This window comes from Corvus moneduloides, chromosome Z (assembly GCF_009650955.1).
Source record: "Corvus moneduloides isolate bCorMon1 chromosome Z, bCorMon1.pri, whole genome shotgun sequence".
In the NCBI taxonomy this organism is placed as follows: Eukaryota; Metazoa; Chordata; class Aves; order Passeriformes; family Corvidae; genus Corvus; species Corvus moneduloides.
In genome coordinates, this window is record NC_045511.1 from 26,241,490 (window position 1) to 26,264,371 (window position 22,882).

A 22,882-nucleotide genomic window follows, 5' to 3' on the forward strand; every position below is an offset into this window, starting at 1 on the left:
TCGGGGAGAGTCTTGCTCAGCTGAGAAAGCAGAAAGGTCAGCGAGGGTGCTCTGAAAGGTCTCGTCTGATGCAGAGCTGTCGGCGACCGTGAGGTGAGAGCGGCCCGGCCTTGCCCAGGCCGGAGCCCCAGCAGAGCCCTGGCAGAGCCCAGAGCAGCCTGAGGCTCGGCAGAGGCAGGCTGGCAGGAGGCCCCTGTAGCTGCAAGAGGCAGCAGCCTGGCACTGGGTGCCTCTTCCGGGGAGCGGGCACATCCTCCCATCTCAGAGCCAAAGCGGCAGCTGGCTGCCCCCGAGGCAAGCGTAGCCGTGCTGGGCACAGCGCAGACTGGTGCCACTGGCCGTCTGGAGGTGGCACAGGAGGAGAGAAAGGCAAAAGGCAGCCGAGGGCTGGTGCCCCGGCTGAGGATTGCTACTCTTCTGCCGGCTGCCCTGTAACTCCTGGGAAAGGTTAGCAGTGTGTGCAGCAGCCCTGGGCACAGCGGGAGGGAGCCGGGCTGCTCCGCAGGCTCGAGCACAGGGCAGCGTCCTTCAGGCACGGCAGTTCTGCCAGGGGCACCGAGGCCAACGGGAGGCAGCGACAGCTCGTCAGGTCAGATCTGCAGGAGCCAGTGCCTCACATAGCTCTGGGAGGAAGCGCCTGCAATCCCGGAGTTCTGCACTGAGTCAGAGCAAAGGTGTGAAATGCAGAGCGCTCTGCAGAAATATTCGGGGCCACCAGGCCAGCCTGCTTTGTGCTCTCCGGTGCACGGCAAGCACGGCACCATGCAGCTCTGAGTTGCTGGCAGAGAGGGAATTGGGGATGTTCCCGAGGCTTGTGCTTGAGTAGTGCGCTGATTTAGAAAGGAGCAGAATAAATTTAATTGGCAATCTATGTTTTCTTTATTCCTGTCTGAAAGACAGACGCATCGTGTCTTCATTTAGCAAAAACACAGCCTTTTTTTACTGTATTTTAGGACAACAACTTAGGCAAGACCTTCAAAACAGCAACTGAAGCAACTCCCATGCAGTGAGCAAAAAAATCCAACCCCCCCCACATCTTTCTGCTGTAGATCTTGATGTTTTGGTCCTGCAAAGGTCTTGCAAAGGGCTAAGCAGCCTTTAAGGTGTGAAGAGCCTTCTTGTCTTGCCAGCAGGCATGAAGGTTGCTTGGGCTGTTCTGGAATCAGGCCATGAGCTTGTTTGCCTTTGACTTCTCGTTTTGTTGCAGCCCCTCTGTGGCAAATGTCCATAACCCTGTGAGCTTACCGAGCCTTGCTCACTCTGTCCGTCTGTACTGGTTTTGCTCAGCCTGGTTTTTGGTAGCAGGAGGGCCACAGAGGTGGCTCCTGGTAGAAGCTCCTGGAAGTTTCCACCATGTTCAGCAGAGCCAATCTCTGATGGCTCTGAAAGATAGACATGCTGCTGGCCAAAACTGGGCCAATGACAGAGGTGGGTAAAACCTCTGTGATAACATCTTTAAGAAGAAAATCAAAGTCACGGGGTTTTTGCTTCTAGTAAGAGAAGAGAATGAAGTGAGAAAATGTGAGGAAAAACAACATGGCAACACCAGGGTCAGTGAAGAAGGAGGGGCAGGAGGTGCTCCAGGAGCCAGAGCTGAGGTTCCTCTGCAGGCCGTGGTGCAGACCATGGTGAAGCAGCTGTGCCCCTGCAGCCCATGGGTCCATGGAGGATGTAGAGATCCACCCACAGCCCGTGGGGGAGGTGCCCACGCTGGAGCAGGTGGATGCCTGGAGGGGGCTGTGATCCAGCGGGAGACGCGGTGCAGAGAGGGGCCCTGGCTTCCAGGCTGGAGCAGCCTGTCCTTGGAGGACTGCACCCTGTGGAAGAGTGACCCACGCTACAGCAGTTTTGGGAGGACTGCTGCTCATGAGAGTGGACCCACGTCAGAGAGGTTCGTGGAGAACTGTCTCCCATGGGAGAGACCTCACGGCCTCACAGGGGAAGGACTCCTCTCCCGGAGAAGTAGAAGAAAATCGTGGTGATGAACTGACCAAACCCCCATGCCCTGTCTCCCTGCGCTGTCAGTGGGAAGGAGGGAGGGGCTGGGGGGGGCTGAGGTGTTTTAAGGGCTTATTTTACTTCTCATTATCTTCCTCTGATTCTGTTACCAATAAATTCACTTTGTAACTTTAAGTTAAGCCTGTTTTGCCCTTGAAGTGTTTCTCCTGGTCCTTATCTCACTCGTGAAGAGTTCATTCCTTTTTTTTCCTTCCACAAGAAAAAAAAGAGCTTCTGCATTCTGTGGCTGGGAGAGCGGGAGCCGAGAAAGCACCCTGCTTGCTTGTTCAGCCATTTTTTGGGCTTTTTCCCTCCAGAGAGCTGAACTTTGTTTTTCCAGGAATTTTGGATTTTTTCCCTTTTTCTGATGGACTGCTTCAATATCAGAACACATTGGGAGGACTTTCCACCGAGCACAGAGGGCCTGGTCCTGGGCCAAGTCCCAGCTCCGAGGAAGAGGGAGACCAAAGGGAGGACTCTAACATTTCCCAGGTTTTTCTCTACAGCGAGAGATTTTATTATTTAGCAGTATTATCCTTTTCCCCTGTGTTTGTTAGATAAATAGTTTTTTCTTTCACTTTCCTTTGAGGAAAAAGTTTCTTTTTTTTCCCAGAACCTGGTGGGAGAGGGGTGGTTTATAACCAGCCTTCTCTCAGAGGATATATTTCTTCTCTCAGAGGATATATTTCTAAATTTGGCCAAACCGGCACAAAATTTAGTGGCAGCCGTGGCAGGGGAGGGTGAGCGAGCGACCCTCATGGGCGCCGGCATCAGGTCAGTGTCAAACCACGACACCATCCCAGTGCCCCTCCCCTCCCTTCCCCTCCCCTCCCCGGGTCCTTCTCTCTCTTTCAAGCCCTCCCCCTTCTCTCGGGCTCTCCCAGGGCTCTCCCAGCATCTCCCCCCTCTCCCAGTCACTCCTCCCTCTCCCAGGTCTCTCTCCCCTCTCCTGGGATGTCCGACCGTTCCTGGACCCCCTCCGGCCCCTCGCAGCCCGTCCCCCGCCGCCTCGCCCGGGCCGCGCCGGGGCCGCGCTCGGAGCCCAGCGGGGTCGGGCCGGGGCCGCCGGGGCCGGGTCAGCTCCGCCCCGCGGAGGAGCCGCGACACCGCCCCGGCAGCGGCCCCGCGCAGGCGGAGCGGCCCCGGCTGCGCCCAGGCTGTGCCTGGCGAGGGGCTGCGGGATGTGGGAGCTCGTCGGGGCTCGCTGCGGACAGTAAGAGCTCCGAGCTGTGCTCGCTTTGTACCTTCAAGGCTGGCGGATGCCTTGCAGTGAAGCTGGAGTGCCCGCGGGATTCCGGTCGCTCCTTGTCCTCAGCTCAGCAGGAAGATGGTTCTAAGTGCGAGTGAAAGGGATGTGTGCGCATCCAGGAGAGGGAGAGTGTGTGTGTGTGTGTGTGTGTGTGTGTGTGTGTGTGTGTGTGTGTGTGTTTGTGTGTGTGTGTGTCTGTCTGTCTGTCTGTGTCTGTGTGTCGGAGCTTGATGTGCTCACCCTGGCGGTAACTTCTTGGATAGCATGAGTGTGAGCCTGGCTTTACCTGGGCTTCTAAGTAAGAAAACTTGGCGACATTTTTCTATGCAGTCCCTAGAAAACAAAGCTAAATTTTCTGTGGTGGTTCTGTCGTATTTTGATTCATCTCTGATGTACTCGTGGGTTTATTTGCTGCTGGAGCAGTTGCTGAATATGAATCATTTTGAGTAATGTGCTAGAAGAAAATAATACTGAGAGGTTGAGCACCTTATGTTCACAAATAGTAGTGGCTTTCCAAAATGTTGTTTGGATTAATTAATTCTATCCTTTGTATTATTAGTTTAGTTTTGTTTGGGGGCTTTTCTTTCCCAATGGTTTATGAATAGCTGGCATAGGGTTTTGAAGAGGAGACTGCTGATGAGGCTGACAGCTGGTCTGGGGGCCTCACAGAATCAGACCTGAAATCGGTCAGAACTTACCCATGAGAATTTTACGGTGGAAGTTTTGCAGCTTCAGTGAAACTCACAGAGAAGGCCAAGAAGATAATCAATGAGAGAAGATGTTCTGGACACAAGGAGATGTTCTTGTTATGGGACGTTAAGAGTGTACAAGGAAGAACTTGCAGATCATATGTAACAACTATACCTTTGCTTGTATAGCTAATTGTTTTACTGCCTGAATGGTCATTGTTTGTTAGACAGCCTTGTCATTGTTTGCTAAGCAGCCAATCTCAATAGGCCACAGCCACTGTGAAGAGGTATAAGAATAGCAGTAGAGAAAATAAAAACTCTTATGACTTTGTATTACAAGAAGTGTGTGCTGTTATGTCCATCTCGACAAAGCCACAGATTGCCCATTGTGGTACTTTAAAATAGAAAAAGGTTCCATGAAATAATGGAAGCTGGAGTTTTTCTTACAGTACTGTAAAAATGTATTTAGTGGTGTAGTCAGTCACTTCAGTGTACAAATATTCAATAATATATTGTCACTGTTGGGGCGGTCACAACACACACAGACAGTGCCTCTTTCAAGGGCCAAAAAGCCGTTTATTAAACAAAGCAGCCTATTTCATACACCTTTTGTATGTTATCACTCGTGTTACATATTCATTGGCTGCTAAACTACTACAATAGACTCATTGGCTATTATTAACTGCAATATACTACCATTGGCTACCTATAGCATAAGCATTCAAGCATTCAGAAAAATAACAGGTGCGGATATGTTGCTGGTTTTCTCCTTCTGTTGTTTCACGTTCATGCTTCTGTTGATACTACATTTTCATGAGTAAAAGCTGATTGTTTTTCTTCTCATGGACTTTTCTCACAGTCCTTCTCTAGCCAAAGTAACAGGCCTGAGCCATAATTTCACACAGGCAACAAGGCCTTCATTTTATAAGGTTTTACTTAAATGCCACTATTATTAAAAAGATTTTCTGTGTCCTGAAGTTGGTGCATCAAGGATCTCTATTTATTGCTTGCTTTTAATTATTACTGTTTCCAGTTTGGGGTTGCTCTTTTATCATTGTTTTATTTCAATCTCAACATTTGAGTAAAATCTGCCTGCAGTGATCTTGTCCTTATGTTTTAGGCTGTAGTAGATCTGAGTCACTGCCTGTCGCTGTTATCCCCAGAGAGACAGCAAAAATCACGACGTTAAGTCCAGGTCAGATGATATGGCCGAAGTGACCTCGTTTAATCACCCATACCTTTTATAGCATGGTTCGCAGAAGAGAAATTACATGATTGGCCTATTGACCCACCATCTCTCAAGGTGATAGGTTGAGCAGTAAGACACCCATTTCCAAATATTATTCTTAGAGAAGGAAAATAATTTTCCCGGTTCTCATGACAACCTGCAGGTATAGAAATGGTTTACATTCTCTCAAACTGTTGTCCATCCAGTTCACATGAGAACGAAAGCTTTCACAGAGAAGCTGTGAGAAGCTGGATTTCTCTAACTGCCGTCTCATGAGAAAGAAAAGTTTCACAGGAAAATTCCTCTGCCAGCCCTTGCTAGCATTCACAGTTCCCCCTTTTTGTTTTAAAAGGACCGAAAGGTCGTGTTTGTAATCTTCTGTGGGACCCCGTGCAGCAAGGAGAACAAACACAGCATAAGGGGTCTGTTTAGTACCGGGCAGTTACCAAACATAATCCAAACCAGATACCAATTTAAAGCAGGCAGAGGGGAGGGGAGGGGAGGGGAGGCAGGATCAGTAAGAAGGCACTGAAGAGTGAAGAGTCTAATCCTTTGGTGCAGTATTGTATGGACTTGGGGATCACTACACCATTGCAAACAAGTTCCCTTTCCAGCAGAAGAGGCTTCCATCTGTTGCCTCTGCGAGAGGAACTGGGATGGTGTCATGGTTTGACACTGACCTGATGCCGGCACACATGAGGGTCGCTCGCTCACCCTCCCCTGCCACAGCTGCCACTAAATTTTGTGCTGGTTTGGCCAAATTTAGAAATATATCCTCTGAGAGAAGGCTGGTTATAAACCACCCCTCTCCCACCAGGTTCTGGGAAAAAAAAGAAACTTTTTCCTCGAAGGAAAGTGAAAGAAAAAACTATTTATCTAACAAACACAGGGGAAAAGGATAATACTGCTAAATAATAAAATCTCGCTGTAGAGAAAAACCTGGGAAATGTTAGAGTCCTCCCTTTGGTCTCCCTCTTCCTTGGAGCTGGGACTTGGCCCAGGACCAGGCCCTCTGTGCTCGGTGGAAAGTCCTCCCAATGTGTTCTGATATTGAAGCAGTCCATCAGAAAAAGGGAAAAAATCCGAAATTCCTGGAAAAACAAAGTTCAACTCTCTGGAGGGAAAAAGCCCAAAAAATGGCTGAACAAGCAAGCAGGGTGCTTTCTCGGCTCCCGCTCTCCCAGCCACAGAATGCAGAAGCCCTTTCTTTCCTTGTGGAAGGAAAAAAAAGGAATGAACTCTTCATGAGTGAGATAAGGACCAGGAGAAACACTTCAAGGGCAAAACAGGCTTAACTTAAAGTTACAAAGTGAATTTATTGGTAACAGAATCAGAGGAAGATAATGAGAAGTAAAATAAGCCCTTAAAACACCTCAGCCCCTCCCTCCTTCCCACTGACAGCGCAGGGAGACAGGGCATGGGGGTTTGGTCAGTTCATCACCACGATTTTCTTCTACTTCTCCGGGAGAGGAGTCCTTCCCCTGTGAGGCCGTGAGGTCTCTCCCATGGGAGACAGTTCTCCACGAACCTCTCTGACGTGGGTCCACTCTCATGAGCAGCAGTCCTCCCAAAACTGCTGTAGCGTGGGTCACTCTTCCACAGGGTGCAGTCCTCCAAGGACAGGCTGCTCCAGCCTGGAAGCCAGGGCCCCTCTCTGCACCGCGTCTCCCGCTGGATCACAGCCCCCTCCAGGCATCCACCTGCTCCAGCGTGGGCACCTCCCCCACGGGCTGTGGGTGGATCTCTACATCCTCCATGGACCCGTGGGCTGCAGGGGCACAGCTGCTTCACCATGGTCTGCACCACGGCCTGCAGAGGAACCTCGGCTCTGGCTCCTGGAGCACCTCCTGCCCCTCCTTCTTCACTGACCCTGGTGTTGCCATGTTGTTTTTCCTCACATTTTCTCACTTCATTCTCTTCTCTTACTAGAAGCAAAAACCCCGTGACTTTGATTTTCTTCTTAAAGATGTTATCACAGAGGTTTTACCCACCTCTGTCATTGGCCCAGTTTTGGCCAGCAGCATGTCTATCTTTCAGAGCCATCAGAGATTGGCTCTGCTGAACATGGTGGAAACTTCCAGGAGCTTCTACCAGGAGCCACCTCTGTGGCCCTCCTGCTACCAAAAACCAGGCTGAGCAAAACCAGTACAGACGGACAGAGTGAGCAAGGCTCGGTAAGCTCACAGGGTTATGGACATTTGCCACAGAGGGGCTGCAACAAAACGAGAAGTCAAAGGCAAACAAGCTCATGGCCTGATTCCAGAACAGCCCAAGCAACCTTCATGCCTGCTGGCAAGACAAGAAGGCTCTTCACACCTTAAAGGCTGCTTAGCCCTTTGCAAGACCTTTGCAGGACCAAAACATCAAGATCTACAGCAGAAAGATGTGGGGGGGGTTGGATTTTTTTGCTCACTGCATGGGAGTTGCTTCAGTTGCTGTTTTGAAGGTCTTGCCTAAGTTGTTGTCCTAAAATACAGTAAAAAAAGGCTGTGTTTTTGCTAAATGAAGACACGATGCGTCTGTCTTTCAGACAGGAATAAAGAAAACATAGATTGCCAATTAAATTTATTCTGCTCCTTTCTAAATCAGCGCACTACTCAAGCACAAGCCTCGGGAACATCCCCAATTCCCTCTCTGCCAGCAACTCAGAGCTGCATGGTGCCGTGCTTGCCGTGCACCGGAGAGCACAAAGCAGGCTGGCCTGGTGGCCCCGAATATTTCTGCAGAGCGCTCTGCATTTCACACCTTTGCTCTGACTCAGTGCAGAACTCCGGGATTGCAGGCGCTTCCTCCCAGAGCTGTGTGAGGCACTGGCTCCTGCAGATCTGACCTGACGAGCTGTCGCTGCCTCCCGTTGGCCTCGGTGCCCCTGGCAGAACTGCCGTGCCTGAAGGACGCTGCCCTGTGCTCGAGCCTGCGGAGCAGCCCGGCTCCCTCCCGCTGTGCCCAGGGCTGCTGCACACACTGCTAACCTTTCCCAGGAGTTACAGGGCAGCCGGCAGAAGAGTAGCAATCCTCAGCCGGGGCACCAGCCCTCGGCTGCCTTTTGCCTTTCTCTCCTCCTGTGCCACCTCCAGACGGCCAGTGGCACCAGTCTGCGCTGTGCCCAGCACGGCTACGCTTGCCTCGGGGGCAGCCAGCTGCCGCTTTGGCTCTGAGATGGGAGGATGTGCCCGCTCCCCGGAAGAGGCACCCAGTGCCAGGCTGCTGCCTCTTGCAGCTACAGGGGCCTCCTGCCAGCCTGCCTCTGCCGAGCCTCAGGCTGCTCTGGGCTCTGCCAGGGCTCTGCTGGGGCTCCGGCCTGGGCAAGGCCGGGCCGCTCTCACCTCACGGTCGCCGACAGCTCTGCATCAGACGAGACCTTTCAGAGCACCCTCGCTGACCTTTCTGCTTTCTCAGCTGAGCAAGACTCTCCCCGAGCCAAAGAGATTGCACCTAGGGATCCAAATCCAAGTGGCAGGAACCCCAATGCTCTCGAGTCACAGCTGAACGCCTGCATCTGCACAGGATGTCTTGGCTGCAGCACTCCTCCTCTGGTTTTGCCTGCAAATGCCATTGCCCTTCCTGCCTCAACTACAAGCACAATGGCTGGACAAAAACCGGCCAGTATTCCAAAGGCAGTGTGGTCTGGAGAGGATGAATGAAGAAGAGCCTGCCCCACTTACAAACCACACCAAAGAAGCCATAAGTGTCACTTTCCACCTTTAAGGAACAACTGACAATTCAGAAGGAAAAGTTGAGCTTAATCACAGGGTGAGAAAGAAAGGAATCTTACAGATGAGTTGGGGTTTCAGAAACTTTATTTATTCAGAATACCACTCTACAATCTGAATCCAGGCTGGTTTTGGAATAAATGGTTCTGACGTGATTGTCACAGTCTTTCCTCCTCCTTCCTCTTCTTCACTGAAATAATCAGTGGCACCAGGCTGGACACAGACTTGACTGATGTTATAAATTGATGCTGCCCAAAGGAAAAAAAACAACAAAGAAAAAAGAGCCATGATTTTCCAAGCTCAGGGCTTCACAGGCTCAATCAGGATTCCTCAGGTCCCTAGAAAGATGCTGAACGAGGACTGATGGGACCATCTGCACCTCCATCTTCATGTGCAGGACCTTGCCATCACAGGCAAACCTGGCCCAGAATCCCACTCATCCACTCATCCAGGTGTCTTCATCTTGCTGGCATTTTTGCCCTGCCAGTGCTCTAGAAATGGTGCTTTCTGTCCCCGGGGTTTCTTCCTTTCAGGAAACTCCAAAGCCTCACATAGGTCCCTCTCTTTGAAAGACGGCACTGTGCTAATTTCCACAGGGAGACAGAGCAGTGTCTACCTTTCCATCCCCTGCCCCTCCTGTGCTGGATGGCACCTTCCTTCCCAGCAGGGACGGCCAAGTGGCAGGGAGTCCAGCAGCTCCCTCTCTGCCACTCAGCCTGACAGTAACCCTGGGCCAGTTCCCATCTGCTCGACCGTTCCAGGCAGCAGATGGGGCTGTGACAAGTCCCTCTCAGCTTCCCTGTTTGGGTGGCAGAAACCTGTAAGAGTGGGGCAGGGGGCACAAGCCAGGGCCCCTCAGAGGCTCACAGTGAGCCTCCCCCAGCCCCTCCTTCCCACAGCCAAATCTCTGACCACTGGGCTGGGACTGGTTTCCTTGGGTTCCTCCACCACCATTTCAAGCATCTGTACCCCGCATTGCTCTACTTCAATACATTTGCCATCAGATAGAACTGAATACCCCGCCAAATCACAAAAAAGGGCAGCAGAAACAATCAGGACAAAGCACCTCTCCTCTGAGGACATGTGGAGAGAGTTGGGGTTATTCAGCCTGGAGAAGAACAGGCCCCACTGAGACTTTATTGTAAGTTTCCAAATCTTCAAAGTGGCTTCTGAGGAAATGGAGGACACCTTTTCAAACAGGGCCAGTTACAATAGGATGTGGGGTAATATTTTTAAACAAAAAGGGGATTGAGTCAGATTAGGTGTAAGGAATACTTTGTTTACTCTGAGCATGGTGCAACAGTGGCACAGATTGTCCTGAGAGCTGGTAGGTGCCCCATCCCTGGAAACATTCCAGGTCAGGTGGGAAGGGGCTCTGAGCAACCTGATCTCTTTAAAGTTGTCCCTGCTCATTGCAGGGTGCTTGGACCAGATGACCTTTACAGGTTCCTGCCAGCCCAGCCCAGTCTAGGATTCCTCACTGTTGTCATTTGAAAAGCACCAAGAGGGAGGTCAGGAGGACTCATCTGATGCCTTGGACTTCAGTGGAGGAGGAGCCCATCCTCGGACACTGTTTGACCTGCAGCCCCTTTGCATTTTACCTGCAGGAGCTCCTTGGCAGACCAGCGCCACTCCTCGTTTGTCTGCAGGCAGCAGCTCAGGAAGTCACGCAGCGAAGCCGAGAATAGCTTGGGCTGCCGCAGCTGTGGGGTCCCTCCTGTGGCTAACAGGAGTTCAGCCTGGAGAAAAAGGAAACATGAGGCTCCACCTGCTTCTTTCACATCTGTAAATACTCTCCCAGAGCCCATTACTTAAGCTCCACTGTGCAGTGGCAGTTTGTGCCCTGGCAGAGAAGCAGAGATGGCTTTCCTATACCAACAAAAAACCCAAACCCCAAAGCAGCTGCAGCTTTTCTAACAGTCAGCAGATCCTGCCTTGGCAGCTGATTTGATTGGCTGACCTAGTTAGGGGCAACTACGTCAGCAGAAGCACGTTTTGCTTCTCTGAGGATTCACACCAGCTTGACAGGCAGTTTGGAAGAGGGACTTTGCTATACTAACTATCTATACTATCTCTAAGGATTATTACATGAAAAGGATTTCTGCAGTGCTTGTTGGTCCCTTAAGCACAGCTTCCATTAAACAAAACTCATCAAGCTTTTTATCCTGTTCTTGAAAACAATGGTAATTGGAAGAAAAGAAAGGAAATCCATCAGATTTTCCTCAGGTAAGGAAACAAACATTTGGAAACTCGTGTTGAACACAGACACATTAAGATGCATGCAGAAATGTATTGGGATGAAAATGCCTGTTTGGGCACACAGGAGCCACCTGCAGCTCTGTCTCGCAGCAGTCTGCAAGTTCCAGCTTCTCTGATGTGGCAAATGAAAAACTTTTCATGGTCAAATCAGCAGAAGGAGAAATGCCATCCCTATGGTAACCCTCTGCTCCTCTGGATACTCAAGTCAATGCATTAATGATGTGCCCATCCCAGAAAGTGCCAGGTAAGAAATGGGAGGTTTTGGCAGGCTCTCCATGTCACCAGGCTCCAGCTTGGTCACATAGAGAACGTGGCTTGGGCTATGACAGAAATATGGTCACTAAGTGTTTCAGCAGTGTGGGGATCTGTTAATCCATCGCTTCTCCTATTTCACATGCTCCCCTTCTTCCCTCCCTGGCCTTGGCCACTCCCTCGGTTTCTCCCTATTTGCTTCTGTACCCCAACCCCGCCCAGGGACCGCCCCTGGGCCCCTGACAAAATCATCCTGCACTCAGACCACGCTGTCTCTGCACCTCTGAACATCGTGGGGGCAAGATGCGATTAAAGTCATCTCAAGCCCTCATGAGAGACCCTTCTCTACCTTCTTTACCACCACTGCATTGTAACGCTGCCGGCTGCCGGAGCCAGATCGTAGGGCTGTCCGAATTGGACTCGGGGATGCGATTAATCGCATGGCCCTAGGAAACCCTCGCTGAGCTTTCAGGCCACAGCAGCCTGCTAGGCAGAGTCCAGCGGTTAGAACACAGCAACACTGCACAGGAAGCAGAAGAGACTATGTGGCCTTTATACCCTCATGCCCAGGTTTTAGGCAAGTGACAAGAAACCGTACAGGGAGTGCAGTGTTCTCCAGAAAACCACTGTTTTAGAAACTTTGTTGGGTTTGATTTCTTCCCTTCTTTTCTGGAAAGATAAGGAGACGCTTGCTTCAGGTTTTATAGGACATCTTCACAGACAGACAAGCGAAAACAACTGGGAACCTAGAGCAAAGTGTTGTCTGAGAAGAGCTGGGGAGCGTTTGCCTGTGGTAAGGCTTGAGTTGTCTGGGGTTCCCCTTCCATGATGTGCAGTAAGATCCAGCTGCTCCCCAGAACTCAGTCCCTCTGGGCACACAGGCCTCTGGAAACACTTGAAGATTCCAGCCTTTCTCCTCAAGAGCATCTAACCTAAGCTGAACTCCAGTTTCTTCAGCAAAGCCAAGGATGCTCACTTCAATGCAGCTGGCAGTGTTCATGGAGCTTAGCAGGTCACCCTGATATTCCTCAGGCCAAGGAATTACAGTGTAATTTGGCAAGACATCGGGTGAGCATTACCCAAGTGGTTCATGTGGAACCAAGGTCTAACATGCTGACAAGCCAGAGGGAGAGAGCTCATTCTGCTTTTGAAAGATGGTATTTGGAAACATAAGACACAGACTTGGAGCTATTCAGACCTCAGCCTGCAGAATCCATCTAAAATAACAATGGAAAGAGGCCTAGGAGTCATCATAAAAACACCCACCAGAATAATAATAACTCTACGCTAGTGGCACTGAAATAGATGGTGACCAAAGAGACTTTGTTACTTTCCTCTTCTCCCAGAGGAAAATTTCTAAGCCTAAAGGAAAATTTCTAAGCCTAAAATGGCAAACGCACTCCCCCCGAGTAAAAAGAATTACGGCAGTTTTCTTTTGTTTTCCCACACCACCAGAGGTCACAAAGGGGGTTTTATCCTGTCCCTCTGCAGCTGAGCTCAGCCACTGGACACAGTGGGGAGCTGGAGCCCTCGCTGTCATTATAACTGTGCAACCCAGGGACGTCCCTGCTCCCGCAGGAAAGGAACAGGCACCGGGGTCAACCACAGACCTTGGATCCCAGCCCCAGTCACCTGGCTGCAAGCTCTTCAACTTGTTTAACGTACCAACAAACACCAAGGGTTCGGCACACAATTCTAACCGCAGTCTGAGAAAAAAACATGCTGAACTTATCCAGGCCACCCAGACACATGACAGAACAATGTACAGATGGTTTGATAGGCTGAAACTTTCAAAGACCCACAGGATTTGGATAAGATGCTACAGTTTGGAGGAAAATTGATGTGCTCTGGTTAAAAAAGGAAAAAGAAAGTGTAACTGCTTGGAGATTTCTTTGGAGGTTGTTTTTTTCCTCTTTTTCTTTTCTTCATTTTCCCTTTTTCTTTTTCCCTTTTTCCCTTTTTCTTTCTTTCTTTTTTCTTTTTTTCTTTTTTCTTTTCTCCTACTTTTTCTATAGAATTGAAACTGGGAAGGTCCTACCTCCATTTCAAAGGGTATTTAGCACACGTCTAACCTCCCCACTGAAAAATTCTTGTCCTTCAGAGACGGAGCTCCAAGAGTGTTCAAAAAGCACATGAGAAATGTCAGGCATGGCTGAAGGCCAAAATGGCAGGTTTCTGAACTGGCTACATGAAACTTCCCTTCTGATGCAACCAAAACTACAGCAGATGCTGATGTGCTGCAGGGCCATTTTTAGAAGGGGACCTTGGTGGAAGCAGTGCCAGCAGCTGGCAATGGGATTTTGTCTGATGGAGGACAGAACACAGGATAGGTGAAAAAGGCAGAGGGATCAGTGAGTATTTGCTCCTTACCGAGATAGGACTTTCATTCCAGTGAGGAACTTGTCGTTCCACCATTTCGATTCCCACAATTCCAAGAGACCATATGTCCACTTTGGGGCCATATGGTTGACCTGTCACAACCTCAGGCGCCATCCACCAAGACGTCCCGACCACTGAGCTCCTTTGATTCTCCTCAGCGGTGAGCTGAGCAGAGAGGCCAAAATCAGCTGAGGAGAACAAAAAAATTCTGTACAATTAGGAAACCAAGCAAAAGAACTCCCCACTGTAAGTCTGCGAATGCGCTGTTGAATCTCCTGGAAATCCGTCCCTGCTCTGTTTCCTCAGGACTTTAGCCAAGGAAATATGGAAGTGGCTGCTTCCAAAAATCCCCACATCTTTTAATGCTGCCCCCAGAAGTGGCTTTTATTCCCTGGAACCTTTAGATTGTAGCTCCCTCCCTCTGGAAGGGACACACACAGACCCAAACCAGTGCCACTCTGGACTGCTTTTTCCTCGCCATACCTCTGTGCACGTTGCAACTGTGCCTTCAGCTCGCTGCAGGGGTCCCTGCACTGCCACCAGCACCACTTTGGGGGAACTGGCAGTCACTCAAAAGCAGCCCCAAACCCCACATCCCCGGAACGCTGTGCCTGGCCAAGAATATACCAACCCAGCTTGACAGAGCCGTCAGTTCTGAGAAGGATGTTGCAGCTCTTCACATCTCGATGGATGACATGGTTTGAGTGAAGAAAATCCAGTCCTTGCAGGCACTGAGAGAGAAAACAGAGACAGGAGGATAAAAATTAGTGGTGTGATTTGAGCACACAAGAAAGGAAACAGCTCTAAAATATTCCCTTTCCAGGGGAATAGAGTGTAATGGCAGAACACAGTGCCATTGAGAGGAAGAGCTTGCTGCTCCAACACTACCTTTCTAAGGGAAGGCACATCAGCTTTTGAGAGAGCCAACGGGAATTGCTGTTCTAGACTGTCCTCTGCAAACCAGCCAGAATGACTGCTGCTGCAGTGGATGTGCTTTCTTCATCCAGAGGACAAACAAGGGGTTGCCAAGAAAGAAAGAGTCCCTCCCTTTGCTGTGAAGTGGGTCACTTTTGGGTGGGAGGCTGCATGGCAAAGGTTTTATTGCTGGCCTCAGCACAGACTTGGAAGTATCACATGAGTCACCTTTCAGAAGCAAACAGCATTTTGGGTGCACTACTATCCTTTTCAGCTGAGGACTCTGAGAAATGAGTCCCTTTTATCATTAGTTTCAAATTCTGCCACCAGCACCTTTGCTTTTACAGGCAAGGAATGCAGTGCAGACAGGCTCCAGGCAAATATTCAGAGAGGCAAGGTGGAGAACAGTAAATACAAATACAAGAGACAGAGTGAGAATGCAACAGCAGGAGATAAGAGTACAAGAACAGAGTACAGTGAGTGCAGGCACACTGCCACACAGTTCACCTGCTTCCCCATAGCATAGCAGCCACACAGAAGCAAAGTTTGGCACATGGAACCACTCCAGTTCTCAGCCCCTGTTTCCCAGACAATCCTGCCCAAGCCCTCGGAAGCACAGGTGGGATCCCTGACCTCCCGACTGACGGCGGCCATCTCATCTTCAGACAGGTAGGTCTTGCTGATGACATCGCGCAGACTGCCTCCATCCATGTACTCCATCACCAGCCAGAGTTCATCGTCCACAAGGTAGCTGAAAGAAGGAAACCAGGCTATGGAAACGAACGTGCATGGCTACGCTACTGTTTGGAACAGACAACGATTGATTCTTGTTTCCAGGTCCCTTTGAAACGAGGACAGACTCAAAGGAATAGACGTTCCCTCTAGGCTGTGCAGTGATTGCAGTCTGTGCTGTGTCAAGGAGAAAGGCACAGCTGTGAAAAAGGAGATGTCTTAGATGGCCAGCAAGTGAAAAACGCAGTTTACTAACAGCCCGGATAAAAAGCTGTCACACACAGCTGTGTGTTTTTTATGGAAAAAAAGCACCTAGTCTTCCTGGCATGCACAGCAATGGAAAAGAGGGGCAGCAATCCAAGGGAAATCCTCTCTCGGATGGTTCATCAGCATTTAAGACTCTTGAGAAAAATCAAGCCCCAAGACAACGTGGTGGCAGTGAACTTGGAGGGTATTGACTTAGTAAGATAGCGCTGGTCCAGGCTTTTGAAGAATTTTCAAACTATGTGTGCCAGGGAAGACTAATGCAGACAAAATGCACTCTCTTCCCATCCATTGGAGATGAGGAGAGAAATAATAATTGATCAGTAATTAATGGCTCTATTTTCTGCCACAGACCAAAGTGGGCTTTTGACCTCTCATGCTTGCAGTAGGTAAACAAACATTCATGGGATAAGACCACGACCACTCACCTGTCTAAATAGTTGACCAGGTTGGGATTCCTATTCATCTTCATGACCATGAGTTCATTGACAGTTAGTTCCTTGCTGGTCAGTCCTTGGAGATTAATTTTCTTTATGGCCACCTAAAATGACAATGACAATGACAATCAGTACCTGAGAAGTTGGTGGCACGAGACCACAATGCACATGGAGCGAGTGATTTTGGAATGACACAGCCAAGCTGTGCCAAAGTGCCTTGTGATTAGACACTGGAGTAATTAGGAACTGACATTCCAACAGCCCATGTCTCCGCTCCCTTGGGGCCAGAAACAGGACACATGGCCACTGACGTTTTGCCTTGTCCACTTGGTATCAATGGTGTCTCAGCTACCACCCACAAAGCTCTGCCCACACTCTCTGCTGCTCTGCCTGGGATCCAGAGAAGTAATCCAAGCCTTGCTACTCTATGGCTACATCCTGGGCTATAAGCAGGGCTTAGGGCTTTTAGGGACGTCTTGCAGATCCCTCCCTACGTGCAGTTCCCAAGTGCAGCACTGCAGGTTGCTAAGGAGCTACCAGTAAGATTCAGATGTATTTGCTGGCAGCCAGAAATGAGAATTCAGGACTCTGAAGCTGTAGCCACAAAAAAGCAGTGAGATGCTCTAAGGCACCACCTCTGTTCTAGCCACTGAGAGCGAGTGAGCACTTCCTTCTCCAAAAGGAACCACTGCTCTCCTTGCCTTCCTTCTGGCAGCTGAGAAGGACAAAGACTGTCCCAAATGTATTTTGCAGGCTGGCACCAGTCTGTGCTTCTTGTGCCTTTGCAGCACAGCTCTCCCGGTGACCCAAAGCTCCAGCCACAACTCACACCAGAGGGGAAAGCCCTCAAGAGCTGCAGAATCTGCAGGGACTGTTGACATTTACCTCTCCTCCTGTGGCATTGTCGAATGCTCTACAAACACTTCCGAAACCCCTAGAAACAAAACAGCAGCAAAGAAAGGAGAAGCCATTTAGATCTTGGAGTGAAAGCCAGCCCGGACAGGAGATCTCTGCTGTAAGTGCCTAAAACCTGCAGGAGGCATGAGGGGTCTGCCAGAGGGCACATGATGCATTTTCCTCTCAAGTGCATGGGCACTGGGCCTGTTCCTGAAGCTTTGGGCTTTAGTGCCTCAGCTCAAAAAGAGAGCTTATTCTTTCATCTTGAGTTTCAGTTTCTAAACTGTGCGGTTCTAATCCTGAGCACCGAGTATTTCCTTCAGCAAACTCTTGGAAAGAACTGTTCCTGAGAACTGTTATCTGACAGCTACCAGGGGGTAGGCTGCTCTTTCAGGCAAGCAAGATTCTTCTCCTTTCATTAGTGTGGCCATATGATTTTGAGACATACAAAAATGCTAAGGAAATTAACACACAGCTGTCCCACACTTGAGAGACAGGAGATCTTCCAGCTCCTGTTCCTTGCTGCAGGCAAGACCGTGGCAGCATGGAGATGTCTCTGACAATGCCTTCTGACCACACTTACAAATTCTGACCAGCACTGAGGGATGGGCCAATCTAACCCCAGTGTCTGAACATGTTTGCAGCTTGCCTGACTTCACACTTGGTAGATATTCCACCAGCAGAACACCCGGCCCATGGTTTTGTAGAAGGAACTGCGGTTGGACTCACCCGCTGCCGATATTTTCCAGTTCAGTGTATTTCATCACCGGATTTTCCATGCTCACCATTTTCCCTGAGGGAAACAAAGTGCAAGATGCTCACTTTAAAGCAGAGATGCCACCTTCCAGGAGATACAAAAGGCAGCCCCACTGTCTGGGGCTCTGAGCCTTTTGTGGTCATCTGGGTAACAACAACAACAGCGACAAGAACCACAACAGCAACAGCAACAAGCCAGGCAGCTCTGCAGAACACGTTGCTGGCACGGAGACTGATTTTCTGCAGCAGTTCCTGTGAGGAGTCCTAAATGTCCCTGTGACACCAAACTGCGGAGGAACATTTGGCACAGCTATGCTGACACATGCACACAATACACTGTCCCTCACACAAGAAATACACAAGACGTACTCAGTAGCTCCAGGGAGTCATCCTCCATCTCCTGTTGACGGGAAGAAGCTGTGTCAGTGTTGGAGCTGAGCAAACTGCCCAGGCTCCACTTCTCAGGCTGGGGTGCAAAGGCTCCTTTAGACAATGCTGCTGCTGCTGCTGGAGCAGGTTCCATGAGAGAGCCTGTGTAGATCTGAGACAAGAAATGAGTTTGTGTCAGAAAGTGTGGCTGGCAGAGATGGCCCTGGGATCACATTTCAAATGCAAGCCCATAGGAAGATGCTGTCAGCCACATGCAGGGCTCTTAAAATGGATTTTTTTGGATGTCCACTTCTCAAACCAGATGGGTCAAAACCAAAGGCTGATTTTACTTGAGTTCATGGCCAGATTCATGTTCCATTTTCATGGATTTTCTGAAGGATGACTGCCGCAATGACTATTCCACTTCCTCCCAAGCACTCTTTTCCCCCTCCAAGGGCTATGGACACACTTGCACCTCCTTGTTCTAATGTTCTACCTCCTCCCATTGAGTCCTCATTTCCTCAGCCATCTTCAGGACGGGCTCAAGCTGCAGCAGGTCTGGCTGGGACAGTTCCTGTGCCCCACACCAGCCTTGGGGCTCTTTGTGGCCAATCACTTGCTGGAAGTCTTTGCAGGCTGCCAGGTGAGATGTCAACACTTCCACCTCAAGTCAAACAGAACAAAGCAGTCAGACACTACAGCTTATCCCTGTCAGCCATGGGTCACAGACTGTGAGGGAAGGGAAAGAACAGGTTCACAAGTGATACAGACAGCTTGTTTCAAGATCCATCAGGGTCACCAAGTTGACCTGCAAAAACACCTCAAGAAACAAGGAGAGCAGGAACAGGCCAGCAGGAATCCATTTGGATGACTGCTGGCCAACAGGCCAAAGGACTAGTCGCACTGTCCAGGGCAGCAGCTGAGATTCAGCAGCCCAGGACGTGTCCTTCAGAGTGGCTGTGATAGAGACCACAGCAGGATGGCACTCAGAGACATCACCCAGCCCGCCTGCTGCTCTGCAGAGGAAAGGTAGGAAGGGCAGAAACCACCAGTTTGGTGACTGCAGCGGCTATCTCTGCTTCACTCACTTGCTTTTCTAGAGCCTCTTGCTCCTGAAGGAGGACATCCAGTTTCTCTCGGGCTACTTTTGTTTTTCCATCCAGTCTCTTCTCCCTTGCTCTTAACCTAGTCTCAGTTGCCTGCAGCTCTGCCTGCAGCTGTTTGTTGAAGTTCTGTAAAAAACAAGAGAGAGGATATTTCATGAGTGGAGTGGCTTCCGCTCTTACACTCACCTGGTCTTGTAGATCGCTCCTGTGCTGATGGAGATTCTTCTCCTCTTGGATGCTTCTGATGTCTTCCTTGTTCCTCCTCTTCGCTGCCTTGATGTCACTCTGGGCTTCGGGCAGCTCTGCTTGTGGCTCTGCCTTGATGTTCTGTACACACAAATGGAGAGCAAGTGACTGGGAGCTGCCATCAGGCTCAGCTTTTTCCTCTTTTGGCCTCAAAATCACATTCATTCAGCCACTCCCTTCTGCTTCCCTACCCAGCTCTGCTTCCATTGGAACCCTCCCGTCCCAGAGCTGGTCTCTGCAGATGACAAGGCTCTGTGCTTTCAGTGCCTGTGGGACTCCTGGCCTCCTCAGTCCCAAGAGCTCCGTTTTATGTCCCCGTTCCTGCCCTTCACTCTCTCACCTGGCTAGTCAGGCTCACCTGGCCATTCTCTTGTGGCTCTTCCACCTGCTGCCTGAGCTGCTCCAGCTGCTCTCGGGCTGGGAACAGCTCTCCCCAAGTCTGGCATGGCAACTCTGATAGAGCAATCTGCTCATGCTCTTTCTCTAGAAGGAGCTGCACAGAAAGCAAGAGAAGATGGGTTTCAACTTCCCATAAAACATTTGTGGGGCAGGACTCAAAGACTGATGGGCTCACACATTCCCAAAGCAATGTGCTGCTGCTCTCCTGGGTCCTTCTCTGCCCATGGGGAGGCACAGATTCCAAAGTGACACTGGCAGTACAGTCAGGGTCCATCTGGGACTGAAGCTCCAACAGACTCTTAGGCATCTGACAGGGAACGTGGGGCATTTCTCAAGGCTCTGCTGAGGACCTCGCTCCTCTTCTGCCGTGTCCTGTTTGTTTTTTAGAAGTGACTGACACCCAGCCCTGTCCCACAGCCCCACCCTGGCTCTGCAGGTGGCTTCCTGTGTGAGCTTGCTCCTTGTGAGAGACACTTCTGGAGTTCATGTTCTCTTCAGGCCTGCACTGCCATTCCTGCCTTTCTGACATCTACACTCTTGTTACAGATCCTGGATTATTCAGGAGATGAGGATGCGCACAAAGACCCTCCAATGGAGGTCAGAGGGCCTCTATGGCCACCTCAGTATATGGAGGAGGACCAAGGTGTTTATTGTCCTCCCTTTTTTGTCAACTGAGAATTCTGACCGGCAGTAACAGAGACCCTCATAAGGCCCTATTAACAAATTAACTTAGACACCCTTCAGGATGCCAATGAAGGAAACCATGTGTCTTGTAATGCATGTTTGACCAGAGTCACCAAACCCCAACAAGAGGCTGGGATTGTTCCACACCCATAGGACAGACCAAACTTTAAAGGATAAACAGGGGGAGGAAAACACCTCTGAGGGGAAGAAACAACCATCTCTGGAGGGGGAAACATCTCTGCCTGCTCGGGATCGATCGATGGAACATGTCTCTCCTCCTCTCCTGAAAGGATGTCTTTAGGTGAGTTTGCACCTCCAACTGCCTTGGAGCAGAGCCAGGGAGTTTCATTTAGATAGACAGATAGATAGATAGATCTATCTCACTGTTATCATCTCACTTTTCCTGTGCTTTCCATCACTACACACAACAACACTCGGTAGGCAGTGCCCTGATCAGCGGCAATCCTGAATTTGCTCTCCTGTTGCCTCAATAAACCTCACTCTTGGAGAACCGGGAGCAGTAAGGTCCTTAAGGAATGCGATCAGACCCAGGGCACTGCACTGGGAACTGCACTCTTTGTGCATCTGTACTGGGGCAAGTTCTTCTCTTGGACTCAACCAGACTGACAATGTTAAAGGGGCTGCAATCAGAAATGAGGCCCATCCCAGCCCCTCTGATCTCTGAAGACCAGCCAGAATGCAAGGGCGTTGATTTCCTGCTGAGTTCCCATATCTGAAATACAACACATTCTGATCCCCTGGGATGAGAAAATGAACAGGGGCTGATAACATGAAAATGATATGCAAGGCACTACTGGCTGGCCGGCAACCAGAACAGCTCCTTCTGCACCAACGTCCCTGCCCCAAACTACGTGTTCTCACGAAAAACACTGCATCTTCCAGAACCGCGACCTTGTAAACTAAAAGTCTAGCACAATCACGTTCAGTGCCGGAAAAGGGCAGGAAAGGTTGAGCAAAAGCACCTTTGCTTGCTGGAGAAAGAGAAAATAAACAGGGCTTCTCCTCCTAGCAAACACACAAACCAAGAGACCAAAAGACAAAAGTGTCACCTGCTGCACTGTCTAAAGCCCTTGGGTGCAGGGAGGGGATGCTTGGCACGGGATGCAACGGCACTTGTGGCGAGCACTGTCATGTAGGCATTTAGGGAAGTCTGGTTCAAGGTCCCTCAGGAGCCTCCCTTTCTCCAGCCTAAAGCTGCCTCAGCACCTCCTCATGGGACTTGGGCTCCACACCCTTCCCCAGCTCCCTTGCCCTTCTCTGCACACGCTGCAGCCCCTCAAGGCCTTGCTTCTTCACAGGGGCCCAGAACCGGACCCAGCACTCGAGCTGCGGCCTCACCGGTGCCCAGCACAGGGGGACGGTCACTGCCCCGCTCCTGCTGCCCCACTATTGCTGACACAGGCCAGGACGCCCTTGGCCTTCCTGGCCACCTGGGCACACGCTGGCTCACGTTCAGCTACTGTGGACCGGCACCCCTGGCTCCTGTTCAGCTACTGTGGACCGGCACCCCTGGCTCCTTTTCTCCCATGCAGCTCCCCAGGCACAAAGTTGCACATTGGACTTCAAATACAGCAGCCAGAACTTCAAGATCTCCTTCCTGTTCTTTGCCCTACCAGTCAGCACTCGTAGCGCTGCAGCTTTGGCCCAGCTCAAAGCTCCAATGCAGTTTTCAAATGGAGTTTTAAAAGCGGACTTCACAACAGAAAGTAGCTGCAGAAACATGGCAGCCTCTGACTTCTGCCACGGAAGAAGGGTTCCCAACTGCGCACTTTCTTTCTTTTGCCACACGGGAGAAGAGTGGCCTCACACAGGTCCATGGACAACACAACCATCTCTTTGCAGCTTATCACAAGCAAAACCACAGGCGCACTCAGAGCCCCTGTCAGCTCTGCTCCTGACTGCTCTGCCTGAAGAGGCGAAAGAACAACCTGGCAACAAAGGCACCAAAGTCCCTGACTTCAAGCAGCAGCTCCCCGTCCCCAGTGCGTCTCTGAAATACTCCCAGGTAGGCCCACCCAAGAAGCTCCTGTCGACAAACCACCCCAAAGGACTTGTGTGCTCACATCAACAGCTTTTGTGCCAGCAGCTACCTGGCCAGCCTGTGGAGTGGGACACGTCTCTCCAGGCCACCGTGTCCCCTACGTGTCTGGCAAGGCTGAGAGCGGTGTCCTTTGACCACTCCCTCCTCTGGGGACAGGGGAGCCTTCATGATTCACGTTTGCCCCTCTTGGAATCCCAGCAAGCTGGGGCCTAAACATGACAGGTCAAAGGCCATGTTCCAGCTCTCAC

General features: G+C 50.5%; 1 protein-coding gene across 1 annotated transcript; it reads right to left on the minus strand.

Annotated features, from left to right (window-relative positions):
- Positions 1-8,946: 8,946 nt before the first annotated feature.
- On the minus strand, positions 8,947-21,030 carry LOC116438108 (serine/threonine-protein kinase PAK 3-like). Its single transcript, XM_032096746.1, has 13 exons — positions 20,788-21,030; positions 19,848-19,982; positions 19,226-19,570; positions 18,634-18,801; positions 18,138-18,309; positions 17,742-17,805; positions 17,001-17,049; positions 16,107-16,219; positions 15,316-15,433; positions 14,399-14,498; positions 13,759-13,955; positions 10,479-10,616; positions 8,947-9,125 (listed from the first exon to the last, which is right to left on the minus strand). Exons 1-13 carry the CDS (start codon positions 20,806-20,808, stop codon positions 9,036-9,038), a joined length of 1,710 nt encoding a protein of 569 aa, XP_031952637.1. The 5' UTR covers positions 20,809-21,030; the 3' UTR covers positions 8,947-9,035.
- Positions 21,031-22,882: the final 1,852 nt, after the last annotated feature.